The 12,842-nt window shown below is 48.1% G+C and overlaps 1 protein-coding gene across 5 annotated transcripts in view; it reads right to left on the bottom strand.

Moving 5' to 3' along the window:
* The window catches only part of MCC (MCC regulator of WNT signaling pathway), a 408,333-nt gene that overhangs the window by 75,992 nt on the left and 319,499 nt on the right, over positions 1-12,842 (bottom strand). For all 5 annotated transcript variants that reach the window (XM_032844747.1, XM_032844771.1, XM_032844753.1 and 2 more), the window contains one exon: positions 8,241-8,383. In XM_032844747.1, coding sequence (XP_032700638.1) covers positions 8,241-8,383 — 143 coding nt within the window. The remainder of the gene's footprint in view (positions 1-8,240; positions 8,384-12,842) is intronic.

Below are 12,842 nucleotides of genomic sequence, written 5' to 3'. Positions count from 1 at the left end.
GCAGCTCAGGGCATAACCGCAACCCCCACGACCTTCCAAGGGCCAGCACACGTCCCCCAACCTCTGTTCTGATGGTCACTCATCGTGCACCTTGTAAGACAGGTCGAGTAGAGGAAAGAGCTACAGATTCTTTCAGCGGCAACGTAGATGTTCTGCTAAGAGGCCAGCAGAGATGTCCTGGGGACCTAACATCCCGGCCCCTGTTGTGGCTCCAGGGCTGACACGAGGAGGGCTGTGGTTTTCCTGCATAAGCAGTTTCCTCCAGGCAGCACGCAGCAAGGAAGAAGCCAGAGCAGAATCACGCAACACAGAAAATGAAAAGCCAGGAGGAACCTGAAAGGTCTGCGAGAAAGAAATGAGGCAGTATCAACGCAGGCCGCACCCCGTTTAACAGGCCCAGGGCCTGCATCTCCTGAAGGCAAGAGGATGCAGAGGAACGGTGCTGTGACAGCTTGAACACACCGCAACATAGCCACTGACGGTCAAACTGCCATCGCGAACTTCCTGGGGTGACCCCGTCATGAGGGCATCTCACCGCCCCTGTGAGTTCTTGTGGAAAATGTTCACCTCAAATCTAATACCAAGAAAACAACCAGACCGTCCAGACTGAGGACTTTCTGCGGCACCACAAACCTGGCCTCTTCAGAAATGTCAATGTCACGAAGGACAAGAAAGGTGGGGGAACCTGTTCTAGATGAAAGGAGCTTAAAGAGTCGTGGTAACTAAATATAACGTGTGAGCCTTGCCTGGATCCTGGATTAAACAAAAGCAGCAAAAGGCATGAATGGTACATTTCGGGGAAATTTGAATACGGACTATATATAACGTTCCATCTGGGTTAAAATTCTCGGGTATGATAAAAGCGCTGTGGTTAAAAAAGAGACGCTCCCCGTTCTTAAGAGGTTTTGCTGATCTATTTAGGGTGAAGCATCATGAGGTCTGCAACTTACTTTCAGATAGCTCCGGAGAAATATTTCCGTGTGAGGGCAAAATCAAATGTGTTGTCACGTTAATGATCACTCAGTCTAGGCAAAGAGTTCACCGGGGTTCATTCTACCATTTACGTAAGTTTGAAGTTTTTCAAAATAAAAAGTTGAGGGGGAAATAAACACCTTATCGTTCAAGGTCAGAAGGTCTGATGGAACATGGGGGCACTGAGTCTGGATGTGATGTGGGGACCCCAGGGATGACCCATTTCTCAGTGCAGCCATGGGACCCAGAATGCTCTTCTGAGAAAGGGTCACTGCCACACCCAAATCACCCTCCAAGGCCACAGGCACAGGTGAGGGTGGGAGCGACCAGCTACCACCCTGGTTGGGTCCTAACTTCACCAGGAGCGATGGGTTTCTTTTTCCCCAAGAAAACGAAGCTGTATTTTTAGGACTTCTATGTCAGCCACATCTTAAAAGCCTGCATTTGTTTTCATTTTTGCTATTGTCACTTTGCTTTTCCACAACATCACCTCTGAAGGCTCTCCCCCAGGCTCACTAACCTCTGGTCCAAAGGGCCCTTCTTCTGTGCCTGGTCTCCCATCTCAGCCTGAGGGCCCTATTCAGACAGGCCTTGCCTCAAGCCCTCGAGAGTGAACAGTGACAAGTGCAGAGTAGGTGGTAGGTACTGGTCCCAGACTCTGGGGCTCTCACTGTGGCAGGGATGGGAGAATTTCCAAAACTTCCCGAAGAATGGGGTCGATGGGCCTTTGACAGCCAAATGTGGTCGACACAATCCTTTCCCCCAGATCAAAGGTTGGGGTTGCAGGAACACTCGTGAGATCCCACACTTTGTTCCCATTACAGATGAAAATGGGCTTTCACGGGCTGGTCTTGGAAGCAAACACTTCTTTATAATCCTGGCTTTGAGGAATAACATGTCACGAGTTTCAGATAACCAAAAAACCCATCTAACCGGAAGGGACTTGGTATTTAGAAAATCAAGACTACTTGTATTATAAAAGGAGTTCCTGAATCCCAACATTTATAGGAACACAGTTTGAATAAATGTGATGGATCAATCCCTTGCCATTTGCATCTTATACCCCAAGTGTCTTTGAGGGACTGAAAAAAAATCATTGAGTACAATTTGAGGGAAATATTCCAAAATAACACAAACTATTGTGGGGTAGCGACCTTTCCTGCCTTCAAGCTTGATTACTCTAAGGAAAGTTCCAGAATAAGTTAGATGGACTCCTTAGTCACTCTGCCTTGGTGACATTCGCAGACAGGTCTTGTCTGATCAGGCTCAGATCCCAAGGAGAGAGCACACCGTCACCTCAAAGAGTCCTCTGGTGAATTCATGTTCAAACCTTCAAAGTCTCCTCTGGGCTTGGTTCTCAGGGATGCCCAACACTGTGAACCTCTTGGGAGAAATTAGGCTGCCCAATTAAAGTAAGGAGAAGGGGAAAACAGGAAACAAAGGGCTCAGCCTAGTCTATCCACTACTCAAGGTGCTATTTTCAGCCCCATCTAATCTTTCCAACCTATGGACTGGTTCCTCAAAGTTCCAGAATCAGGTTACAAATAATCTGATTGTTTTTTAAAAATTTTTTGCTGGAGAGTAACTGGCTGTCTAGTCCCCTCGCTCCTAACAAAATGCAAATTTTCTCCAGACAGGCTCCTGTTGCCTTTGTAACCGCTTCTCTCCCAACTCTGCAGAAATAGTTTCTGGAGGAGGGAGGGCTGCCTTTCCCTGCCCGACCCCCCTTCTCCTTACTGGGAGTGGCTGCTTGACACTTTGGAACATTTTTCCTGAAGCCATTAAGCCTCATCCGCCATGAAGCCAGGAAAATCTGGCTTTAACGTTAAACATATCGCATAGTCACTGCCGTGCCAAAGAGTCAGGTCTCATGTGTAAACTCTTCCTTGGTTGTCCTCCAAAAACGACTCCTAAGGAGGAAATCTCAATCTCAGTGATCCCACCAGCAAACAAGGTATCATATGCTTCCTTTCATCCCTAAGGGGATAATAGCTGAGCATTGCCAGATTCCAGAAAAATAAGAATTTCTCAGCTAAAACTAGAGGAGAGCTCAAAATAAGGAACAGAACCCAACACAGGCCGTGCCAAGGTCCTTCGGACTGAGGATTTTGCTCTGTGAGCAACTGCTCTGGATGAGCTCTGCCGTGGCACCAACACAGCAGGGAAGCAGCCGGCCAGGGAGCGACCACACACGCACGAGCACGCATGCCGAGATGAGCCCATGCACACACATCTGTGCTCTGCTCTATGGCAGCCCCCAGAATCACTTGGCCTCAAAGCATTGTTTTCTAAGACAGAGGTCTGCAAGATCTCGATAAGCAACAAACACTCTGCTATGAAGCTAGGCACCGCTGCTCCCTCACCTCCCCCGTCAGCACTGGAGACCTCCAAGGACTGCAGGAAGCGGGGCCACTAACCGGAGGCACGTTTCGCTGTTTAGGCAGCGGCGCTTAAGAGTGAAGCCATCTGCAGAGCCGCAGGTGCCAGCAACAGCAGCAACTGATTAGCTGTGTGGCCTGGGACAAGTGACTCACCCTCTCTGATCCCTGCAGCCCAATTTTACAGAGGAGGAGCTCCACAGGGCGTCCTCTCAAATGTTGAGGATTACACACCAAGATGCATGTAAACGCTTGACACTAAGTGAGGGAATCATGTTACCCGTTACAGCCAGCCTCTCCGAGCTAGAGCTCTTTGCCAAACTGAGGGAAGAGAAGTCCCAAGCTACGATTCCCATCTTGTCTTTGTCTATTTAATTCCCTTTATTTTCCAAACTGTGTGACCAGGTTTGAACAGAGCTACTGTTTGAACAGTTTAAGATGCCTTGTGACACTGCTGGGACCTTCCTCCTGCCGGGGACTCGGGGACTCGTCAGTGAAATCAAAGCACTTTCTAAATTGCTGATTTTCATCCTGGGCCCGAGGACAGGATCCAGGAGCCAGCTTACTGCAGGCGCAGATGGGCTCTGACGGGTGGGGCTTGAAAACAAAAGAAAAATGCTTTCTGATGAAGGGACTAGATGGGACTAACTCCTGCTATCTAGAATGAAGATCTGCAAACACACCAGCAGCAAACTCTATCAAATCCAGCTCAAGAAAACCTTCGGGCTGCTAATGTAGGTTTGCAAATATAGCAACCATAATGAAATGGCTGCTTTTTAATGATTTCCTATAATGGTGTTTATATATGGAAGCTTTTTTCCCTATCGAAGCAGTTTAACTGGAAAATGGCAGAGGAGTATGGAGAGGCAGACGTCCGGTCCTGATGAACACACCTGGGGAAAGCACCCTCCAGCAGCCTTCCTGTGCCCCACCTCCTTGCTGTCCCTGCACCTGCCTTCCCCAGGGACCGGTAGGTGCGGGCCCTCTGCCTCCCGAGCTCTCCTCCTACCCCTGCTCCTCACCTGTCTCACTCCCGCCTGTCCCCTCGGCTTCCGCTAGATGCGACCTCAGGGATGTCTTCCCCGAGGCTCCTGCCCCCCCGGGCTGTGGCTAGGAGCTGCTGTCTACCTCCTGTCACGGGCCTCACGTCACTGTGGGTCATTTCCCCTTGCTGGTCTGCATCTCCAGAGAACCGTGAGCTCCAAGCCGGTGTTCGCTGCTCCCCGGTATCTGGGTGCCTCCCCTGCGTGGGCGCTGTTGGAACTGGCAGCCAGGACAGCTGACGTCCCTGCCCTCGTGGAGCCGGCTTTCTAGAATCTCGCAAGCAACTGGTAACAACTAGCAATACATGGTCAAAGAAAGGCACGTACAGCACATCACCAGGGAGTGCTAAGTGCTGTGAGGAGAAGCGAACCCAGAAAGGGAGGAGAGTGCCTGGCAGTGAGGGTGAGGGAAGGCCAGCGTGATCCACGCAGGCCTGGAGGAAGTGGAGGGTCGGTTCAGGGAAGGAGCACTGCAGGAAGAAGGAGCAGCTGGTCAGGTGTGAGGGGCTGCATGGAGGCCAGCGTGGTCAGAGCTGGGAGAGAAATGGGGATGGGTGGGGAGGATGTGGCCCAAGGTGGGGGACACCCAGTTCTGTGAGGGCCTACAGTCCGGGGCCAGGAGTCAGGGCATCATTCTCGGTGTGAGAGACAGGAGTGTGCGATGACAGCGATCTGAGGGCAGATCCTGTGTCTCACACCCCTGGTCCCTCACCCAGCACCCAGCGAGTTGTTGAATAAACGAATCAAGGCCGCCTCTGTGGGCAGAGAACACACACGCAGACATGGGGCAGATGGGATCCCCCCCTCCAGGAGCTCAAGTCTTGTTGGCAGAGACGCTCTCCCTGGCTATAATGAACGTATATTTGTAACGGGAAGAAGGATGAAGAAAGGATGGGAGATTCATCATTTGGGAAAATGAAGCCAGCTCACAGCCCAGACAGGCAGACACCAGCTCCTGGGTAGACAGCCTGAGCTACTGGGCGCTCTGTCAGGAGTCCCACGGTGAAGATGCCCGGCCCACTGAAGTAGGTTCATCCCTCTACTTCCCAACCTTACTTGATTGATAAACTTTATTGGACTGTGGGGCACTTATTTCATAAAATGTATGTTCAGAGACATGAATGGAGGGACCGGCGTAGAAGTATCTCTGCTTGAGTGGGAACTCCTCGGCTGTCAGCTCCCGTCCCACCCCCGAGGCTGGAAGGCAGAGCCCAGAAGCCTGGGGCCACTAGGGTTAGAGACTGTGGGGTTGGTATATAGCAGCATGTGGGAGTTGGGCGCGCAGCTAGGATGGTCCCTGAGGTTGTGTGTGTTATAACTCGAGGCCCAAGAGAGGGGTTCAGGTGAGTTCAGAGAGGCAGTTTCAGACTGAAGCCTAGAGCCTGAGGACCTAGGAGAGGCCTCCACTCCTTACTCCATTCCTGTTGGGATCACATCGGTATCAGTATACAGCTCTCCATGACTTTTTTGGTCTCAGTGCCCATCCCTCCTGCTGACCCCTTCCTTTCCAGAGCTTTCTCTGGCCCACTGACTTCCCAGACATGGCTCTCTTCCCTTCCTCCTGCGGGACTGCTTGAAGGACTTGCTGACTGCTTCACTTGTCCATCCCAGCTAATACCTCTGAACACACACTATGTGCCAGGCCCACTGACAGGCTCTGGAGATCTGCTGGTAGATAAACATACTTCTGCCCAGTGGAATTTAGGGGGAGAGTCAGTTGAGCAAAGAGCTAGAAATACATCATTTAAAATTCCTGTGCAATAGAAGGAGACAAAAGGGGTAGTGCCAGAATGAACACAGGAAGCAGCAGGCTGATGCCCATGAGATGTTTTCAGAGCGGGTGCATTTAAATTGAGACTAAAATGATGGCGGGGGGTGGGGGGCACATCCCTGCCAGAAGCTCTGCTGGGTCTCCTCCTTGGCTAATTGCCCCAGTTCTCCACATTCCTCACTCGACCACAGCCTCCCACCGCTTTAGTTACTGCACATAACCCAGTGTCTCCTCACTGCTTTTCTTCAGCCTAGACATCTCCTCTTGGCTTCTCATGGATACCTGCTGCCTTTGGAAGCATCTCCCCCCAGACACCTCGAGATACCTCAAACTTACGCCCAAATGAAACACAGGCGCTCCACCCTGCACTCCCACTTCCTTCAAGTACAACAAGACAAAACTCGAAGCAAAACCACCTGGCTCTTTTCACTGAGCTCCCATGTTGGTGCTCGGCAGTGTAGTCCACCCACTGTGTCATCTAGACACTGAGAGAACATCTCCACATGCACATTTCCTTTTTCCCTCTTTCTCTAATCCTCCAGCAGATCTTGCCAACTTTAAATCTTTCTAGAGCTTAACTACCATCACCCTGAACCTAGCAATAATCATGCCCACTGAGACTTTAGCAATGGTTTCCTAGCTGGCCTTCCCCATTCATTCTTGATACACTGATTCTCTTTATCACAGAATGTTTGATTCAAAATGCAAACCTGACCATCGCATCCCCTTCCCCTACTACTCGAATCTTTCAGTGGTTTCTTGTGCATCTTTGATTAAAGTCAAACTCTCTAACATGGTCTATGAGATCTTGCATGCTCCGGCTCCCGCCTACCTCTCTTGCCTGCATCTCACACCTCTGGGCCCTCCACAATCTCTTTCCATCTCCTTGAACGCATCCACTCTTCCCACCCTCCCCTGAATGCATCTCCTCCTTTAACAGGTTAATTCCTATTTACCCTCCAGCTCTCGACTCAAATGTCACTTCTAGAAGCTCTTCCAGAATCTTAAACTGAATTAAATTCCTTTGATAAATTCATGGTACTATGCTCCTTAATGTTATAGCACTTTCAAAATTAATATAAATGTGCATTATATTTCAAGTCTCTCTCCCCAACAAAAGTCTAGAGTCTAAGAAATTTACACTATGTTTATTCCCCCATTTCCTAGTCCTTCTATCTTCCCTACATGTGAACATTTCCTAAGACGTGGTGCTCTTCCCTCTCTGACTCCACACCCTTTTGACCACAGAGATCTCCTTACCTCAGAACTTCAAAGCCTTTATCCCCAACCCTAATCTCTCCAAAGATCCGGTTAAGCATCTCCAAGTAGACCTGTGATTTTGCAACATTTTGTGGGTTGACTGAAGCGTACAGCAGAAACATTTCATTTGGCAACTTTCTACATACACACATAACTCAACAAATAAGTCTTATGAAGTAATACTGTCATTTCATTTTTTTCCTATTTGATTTCACTGAAAAAATATTTTTCATTTAATCTCAAGACCCACTAACACGTCATGACCTGCAGTTTAAAATACACTAAACCAAGTATTCCCAGATGGACATTTCTCTACAACCTCAAACACAATATATTTATTTCCCAACTCATTTCTCAACTGAACATCCTTACTAAGACTATGATCGTTCTCTTAGTCACTCAGGATCAACAGGTTAGAGTTATTTTGGATTCCTTCTGAGCCAACAGTTGTTAAAACCAATTGGTTCTTCCACCACAATGTGTCGCCACCCACTCCATCCTTCCCGTTCCTGCCCTCGTAGCTCAGATTTTACTGGAACTCGGAACACTACAATAGCCTTTTCAGCTGGTTCCCCATCTCCAGAATGTTCAAATAGAGGTGATCTATGTCTGAATCACAAACATCAGGACGGAAAGCTCATTCACCCCTTTAGTTCCGACACAGTAGCATGTAAGGGACTCAAATAGGTGTGCTTCCATCTACTCACCAAACTCGTTGACTAATTAAATTTTACTTCAGGCTGCCTCCTATTTCTAAAATTTCCATTACAATCCAGAAACCAAACTCTGGCTTCATGCAGTGGCAGGCAGGCTCACCCATGTCAGCAGTGACCATGGTGGATTGGTTTTCGGGGATGGAGACAGAGGTCTGGTCTTGGTCCATGCTTCGAGAGTCTTCATTGACCTCATGTTGACTCTGGCTGAGTTCTGATCGCAGTTCCGAGTACTCATCTTCCTCCCTGAGAAAAAAGGAGAGTCAGCCACCACTGGCAGAGACAGAAGACAAATTCCTAGAGAACATGACTTCTAAAGACAAAAAAGATACTCAGAGAGAAAGCAGATAGATCTACTCCCCCTGCCCACCCTCCTCAGCCATATGGGCTAGGACTCTTTCTAGGCCAAACATTCAGTCATCTCTATGGTCCACAACCACATGTGAAACTGAAAGGTTGCTCCTGTGGGCCCATACCTACACATATGATGAACAAGATCCATCTAACAGCCTAGTAGAAATTTTTTTGCTTTTAAGATTTCCTCAAGAAATTATTTTCCTTCGCCTCCTCAAATTCTGATGTGAGAAAGAACCCAAGACCTGAAAACTGGTGTGAGTACCGAGGCTAGAGTGAGCAAAGTAAACAGGAGCTCGGAGCATTGGAATGTCACATCCCATCACCTGGAGGATCCCGCTGGTGGGCGTTTTCCTTGGAACAGGATATAAGAAGGCGTTGGGGCTGGAGCTACCGGAAAACCAGCACCTCACCTGTGCACATCAACCTGGATACTTAGAGAGGTAAATGCCATACTTACTTTCCCTAAAGCAAGTCCGTGGAGTTAGGGGATAGGAAAAGAGGATGGGCGGAGGAGAAAAATGGACACAGCAAGTGAATGCACGCCACTCAGTGGTCTGTTTCCATCAGCCAGCACTTGTAACAAGAAGTCAACACCTAAATGCTGCCATGTTGTAATGGCACACACATACCCCCGCCCCTTCTCAGCCCTTCACAATCCCTCAACATTTGGTCCCTGAATTAGCTATGGGCATGTGAAGGGACCTTACGATTGTAGTATGTCTTTCAAGGCTCATACATACCTCTTCCTCACACCACCGCCATCACTACACACACACACCGGACACGGACATGGAGAATCAGCCCCGGTATGAAGCATTGATTTTGCAAGTGAACCAGAGCAGAAAATCGTCAGGGGATTTAATTGAGCCTGTGAAGCCCATGGATGTCTGAGAAGAAAACCAGGAAGAGAAGTCCTCTTGGCTTGGCATTTGTTTGACGTTGCAGACACCAGCAGGGATGAGAGTCTACAGCCTTGGGTTTGGGGTAGACCAAGATGGTAATGGGTGACCACTGGAACTTGGGGAAGAGGCAACTGCCATTTTAAGCTGTGGAGACACATCTATAAACTAGAGAATGTGAAGAACTCTCCAGAATTCTTCTCTCGAGAAATTTACATCATCTCAGGGAAGGAATTCTGCTGAGCCTCTGCTTTATAAGGGGTTTTTAATAAAAGCCATCCAGAAATCTGGGGAGGCTTTTAACAGATATTAGGCCCCCAGACATGCAAAATATGAATGAGAATGGGAGCGGTAAAGGCAAAAAACATAGGTTAATGTTCTCTGACTAAGTTAATTATGAGACACCTGCAAAGCTAACAATAATTAGGTTTAGGAATGAAAACAATTAAAAAGTACCTTAAGAGTAGCCTTTTCGGTCTAGAGGGTAATTGTGCCCTGATACATCAGCTCTCTTTTCCATCAGCACTTACAAAATCTGATTTTAGTTAATGGGTGGTTTTGTGTATGATGAATAAATTACCTTTGTTGCATGGCCAATGTAATCAGCTTCAGCTTGGCTGAGATGGTGTTATAGCCAAGAAAGCCAGATAAATGCTGCTGTATCTTTGTATAAATGGCATTTGCAAAATCACTCATAGCCACCTTAAACCTTTCCGGCTCAGCAGGTTCCAAAACACATAGGGCCTGCCAAATCTCGTGCTTTGTAAGGAATTACTTCCAGGGATTACCAGGATGAACTGTATGTAGCAGTGAATAGGGAAGGGCTGGGAGAGGAGATTGTCGGTTGCAGGGGCCATTCCTCACTGCAGTCAGAGCACAGTCTGAGGGACAATCACACTACCCTAGAAATGTCATCTGAGGCCAGAGACTTTCAGGGTCATGAAATGCAAACTAAGGACCCGTGGTCAAAGTATTCGAGCACCAAAATAAGAACAGGAAAGCAAAGACCAGGTGGGTGCGGTCTTCTAGGAGTCAAATGTGTTCACAACTCATTCGAGCCCAAGAAGCCTGGACACAGGTGGAGCATCTGGGTTGCAGGTGAGTAGTAGCCAGGAAAGACTTTTGGGATGGAGCAGCACTCCAGAGAAGTCCCAGGCGAGTAGACTTTAGATAGGTCATGAGGGTGGAAGGGCAAAAGCAAAGACTCAGAGGAGCCTCCAAATGTGAATGAGAACAGGAATGGAGAGGAGTAAGTTGTCAATACCGCTGAAACCCCATGGGGTGCCCAATGGAAACCTTGAGGCTGGAGGGGTGCTCAGGCCCTCTGATCAGAAGGATGGCATTGAAGGAGGCAAATCATTGGAGTTAGGAGAAACAAAAATAAAATGACAAAGTCTAGGGGCACCTGGGTGGCTCAGTGGGTTAAAGCCTCTGCCTTCAGCTCGGGTCATGATCCCAGAGTCCTGGGATGGAGCCCTGCGCATCAGGCTCTCTGCTCAGCAGGGAGCCTGCTTCCTCTTCTCTCTCTGCCTGACTCTCTGCCTACTTGCCATCTCTCTGTCAAATAAATAAAATCTTAAAAAAAAAAAATGACAAAGTCTAGGTATTCAGGGGAAGAAGCATTGCCGAGCTCTCATATGGAATCAGAGAAAATAAGCTGGGGCAAGTGCTGAAGGCCTGTTTTTTTGACCCCAAAGGGAAGGGCTGAGCTGAGCACACAGAATTCCTGGCTAAGATGCCTCCTTGTGGTAATCATAGTACTAAAAGTACAAAACAACTCACGCAAACCAAGTATATGGTAATAAAAGGTAGAAACAACCTTGCGAGATCAGGCAGCATTCTGTACCACAAAGGAGGAGGTAGAAAAATGGTTCAACTGAACCCAAATATTAAAATATGTGCAACCCTTTTGTTTCTCCCACTGACTCTGGTTAAAAAATTCATAGAGTTGCATATCCTTATCATCTCCTAAACATCAGTACTGGCATCATTCCTAAAAAGAGGTTGGGATCTGGGACTAAGAGAGAACAAAAGCCAATTCTCCCAGGGCCTTTTTTTTTTTTTTTTAAGATTTTTATTTATTTATTTGACAGACAGAGAGATCACAAGCAGGCAGAGAGTTAGGCAGAGAGAGAGGGGGAAGCAGGCTCCCCACCAAGCAGAGAGCTTGATGTGGGGCTCGATCCCAGGACCCTGAGACCATGACCTGAGCTGAAGACAGAAGCTTTAACCCACTGAGCCACCCAGGCACCCTCACAGGGCCTTTTGTAAGCAGGACGGTCCATCTGCAATTGCAGTGTGTGTAGACGATGGGAGCGCGGGCTTTTCTCCCTACTGTGTTATCCGGGAGCACCGGTTCACCCAGAGCAATGGAAAAAGAAGCCAGAAAGCCTCTACCAGTCCCAGCAGTTTTACAAAAGCAAGAACTTGAGGTGTGTTTTCCAGGCTGCTCTGCGCAGCCGGAGTCACCTGGCAGGTGACGATGTCTAGCTAACACCACAGCATCAGCATCTCAAAGTGACTTCATCGCCTGCTTCTTTCTGTTGTGTATACGGTAACTCTCGGCAAATGGTAATTTTTTTCTTTGGGGGAAAAAGGATCTCCCCAAAGAATACCAGCTGCTAATGCTGGAGATGAGAAGGAAGAAAACATGAAAAGATCCAGGAAGTGATCATTTTAAGCCAAAAATAACAACGACAACAACCCAGAAGCTTGATCGAGGGATAAATGTTGGTAATTACACACTATTGTGGCAGTTTCATAATTATGGAATTACGAAGTGCTCAGGTGTTTCTCTTTGGAAGATAAAGAATCATCTCACAGGATTCTGAATATACCTTATTTCATTCACCTAGAAGCATCTGTGAAGTGCTTCCAAGGGGCTCTTAGAGTGGCAATGGTGCGTACTTGCTACGAGCTTAAACAAAAGAAAAGTGCTCCCGAGGACGCAAGCATCAGATGGTACCCACCACCTATGTAACTAGCAGTGACTGACCAGCAGAGATCTTAGGGCTCATCAAAGCTGGGATCAGTACTTTTTTTTTTTTTTTTTGCATATAAGATTATCTATTTATTTGACAGAGAGAGAGAGCACATAAGCAGGGGTAGCAGCAGGCAGAGGGAGAGAGGGAAGCAGGCTCTCCGCCAAGCATGGAGCCCGACGCAGGGCTCGATCCTAGGACCCTGGGATCACGACCTGAGCCAAAGGCAGAGGCTTAACGAGTGAGCCACCCAGGTGTCCCAATACCTTTAATTTACAAGTAAGACGACTGAAGCTTCAAGAGGCTAGTGATTTACCCCAAAAGCCAGCAACTAGTGCGCGGTACAGCCTCTTTCCTAAATTTAGGACCATGAATCAACAGTCAAATATGGTGATCTAAGGAGAAGGGTTGGTGGTTGTTGTTGATGACAATTTTTAAAGATTCGTTCTCCTAAGTGGCCAGGGGTGA

Source organism: Lontra canadensis, unplaced genomic scaffold (genome assembly GCF_010015895.1).
Source record: "Lontra canadensis isolate GAN:19392208 unplaced genomic scaffold, GSC_riverotter_1.0 scaffold4, whole genome shotgun sequence".
Taxonomy (NCBI): Eukaryota; Metazoa; Chordata; class Mammalia; order Carnivora; family Mustelidae; genus Lontra; species Lontra canadensis.
This window is presented reverse-complemented; position numbering and strand designations above follow the sequence as displayed.